Genomic DNA, 2,589 nt, shown 5'->3' with positions numbered 1-2,589 from the left:
CAGCAAAGTTTACACATTATGGTTAAGTACATGTCAGAATACTAATTTCAAGATTTCTGCATTCAGTCAAATATGATAAACAACCAATGCAAAACTCTTTTTTTTTTTTCATTGAATTGCACCATTAAACTTCAGCTGCATGTACTTTTACGTAAATGATACAACTATAGAGGTGATGCAGCAACAATCTATTACAACGATGTACATAAAGGTTATCAATGACCACAAGATAAACACATCCCACATTATATCTGATTTAGTGTGTTGGTGCATAGAGAATTACAGGGAGGGGCAGTGACCAATGGCCCCTCCTGTCCCATTAAAAACTCACCCTCTTAATGCCCCTTTCTATAGAGTACTTCACTGGTGCTTTCCAACTTGTCATCTGCCTGGTAAGAATCCCTATCTTGCTTCCTAAATCTTCTATTACTGCAATATTCTGACAGCTTGTGATAAGCATCGTCCTGCTTAGTGCATTGTCATTGTTTAGGTTTTTTAATGTTAGCGTACATGTTAGTATATAATGGATAAAATCTCTTATTATTACTGCAGAAGTATATATTTCCATCCTTTCTATCACACGTGCCTATGTGGACTTAGTACAGTTATTTATTACAGTGGTACTTTTTGTACAAAATTTGGATTGTCTCGCATTTATTATGGCAGAAAATGGGAGTTTTGTATCCCCCAGTGAGATCTCCGGCTACTTGGCTCCTTTACATGCTCTGCATGTTCAATAAAGGTGCCATTTGCAAGTGAATACTGTTTTAGCTGCACTTGTGTCAGTAATTTGCATGTTCTTGTAAATCTTTAAAGACTTCTCAGATTTCCTTTAAAGCATTTATTCATCTCCTGTAGGTAGTTTTAGATTGTACGTAAGCTCCACAACTCTCGGGATACTCTACTATCTCTTTTTGCCAGTTCATGTTTCACGGCCAGTGCCTCAGTAATTGCCTATGTTTTGATTTTATTTTTCTGCCCCTGCCTTTCAGGAATTTTGGAATGCCAAATAGCTTCTCCTCCAGAGCTTGTACAGATTACTAATGCTTGGACACCCTTGAATTACAAACCATCCAGCAACACTAACCTAATGAGATGAGGCTCTCCAGCGTTATTTCATTCATTTTTTTGGTGCACTGCCTGAGCATTTTACAACTTGTGTATGGCAAAAATGACAAACCAGCCAGCAAGAAGGGGGAGACACAAGCCTTCCTGCGCTCAGGGCAATTTTCAACCAAACACAAACATGAATGCTCTTGGGAAATTGTAGGAGATGGCACTGTAAACCTGTCGGTAATCTGTAATGTGCCAGATAGCAGCAGCTACAATTGTACATATGAAGGAGAGCCACAGAAATGTCCTCTGTATGCCACGAAGGCCAAACAGTACTGGAAACAGATCCTTGGCAAATTTAAGAAAATGAAAAATGTGTGCGAGGACAACACAATGAAGTCACGTCTGTGCAAAAAAACAGAAGCTGTGGAATCCCAGCTTTCGAAATTAGGTGGAGATATGGTGGTCGACAAAGCCAAAACCAAAGGGAACGGTCGCATTAAAGAACCTGGAAAGGATCAAGAAGGAAGAGCAAGAGGTCCAGAAGGGAATGAAAATGTGGGTGCTGAGAAAAGATCTGGGACCAAAAAGAAGAAGCCTGACACCAAAGTCAACCTGAAGCCACAACCTTCCACTTCACCATTTGGACTTGACCTCACCACAGTCCGGGAAGTTAATGATGATATTGTGGAGCTGAATGAGAATCTGGCAGAAACCTACTGTGCTGATAAGTGGCATTCAGTGTGTTCTTTCTTTGTTAATTTCTGGAATGGCTAAATCAAAGCTCTCCGTGTGGTAGAAATGTGTGAGAGTAGAATTATTTAATACAGTGCTCTAATGCAGGAATTCCTGCCTAATACCTTTGGACTGCGTGATACCTAACACAACTGACAAATCCCCAATACTAAATAAACAAAACACAAGTGTAGACTTGTTCACAATATGATCACAGTATTTTTTTATTTAGGGCATTTTACACTTGGACTTGGTATTAAAAAAAAAACTATTCATTGAACAAATCTGTAACCATAGAAATGAAATCTCTTTGATATAGCCTATGGTGTGTTAATACAATAATAAAAGTAATTTTTAGTATATAGTGTGTTTCTTTGTGCATCTTTTGAACAATATTCTACAGTTTAAATATAATAATCTACATAGAAAGTCCAGCTTCTTTGTAAATATCTTGCATTACCTTTCTTGCACTGATCCTAATTTACAGCCTGTATAATAGCCCAGAGCAGTATTCATAATTCTTCGGGTTTTTATTAGAAATAGCCATCAAGCTTGTCAACAGACGCACTTTTAGCAACCCAAACACCCTCAATTAATCATGCATCTTGAAGCTTTGGGACTCTGAGTCTAGAGCTCCTACTAAGAATACAAGCTTAATGCTATGGACATTTTAGCACCCTATGTGCAAATGAGGACCACTTCACTACTATCTTTGTGTGCGTACGTGCGACAGCATAGTGAATATTGCAATAGTGCCTGTGTCAATAAAGAGTATATAGACATCAGCATTCCTGCAAAACT

General features: G+C 38.4%; 1 protein-coding gene across 1 annotated transcript; it reads left to right on the top strand.

Annotated features, from left to right (window-relative positions):
• The first annotated feature begins 286 nt into the window (after window positions 1-286).
• On the top strand, window positions 287-2,150 carry FGFBP3 (fibroblast growth factor binding protein 3). Its single transcript, XM_075841411.1, is given in 3 exon segments — window positions 287-392; window positions 993-1,087; window positions 1,090-2,150. Coding segments are annotated over 3 exon segments (927 nt in total). The 5' UTR covers window positions 287-301; the 3' UTR covers window positions 1,831-2,150.
• The last annotated feature ends 439 nt before the right edge of the window (window positions 2,151-2,589 follow it).

Source organism: Rhinoderma darwinii, chromosome 11 (genome assembly GCF_050947455.1).
Source record: "Rhinoderma darwinii isolate aRhiDar2 chromosome 11, aRhiDar2.hap1, whole genome shotgun sequence".
In the NCBI taxonomy this organism is placed as follows: domain Eukaryota; kingdom Metazoa; phylum Chordata; class Amphibia; order Anura; family Rhinodermatidae; genus Rhinoderma; species Rhinoderma darwinii.
Note: the sequence above shows the minus strand (reverse complement) of the source record. Positions and strands in the feature narration are given on the sequence as shown.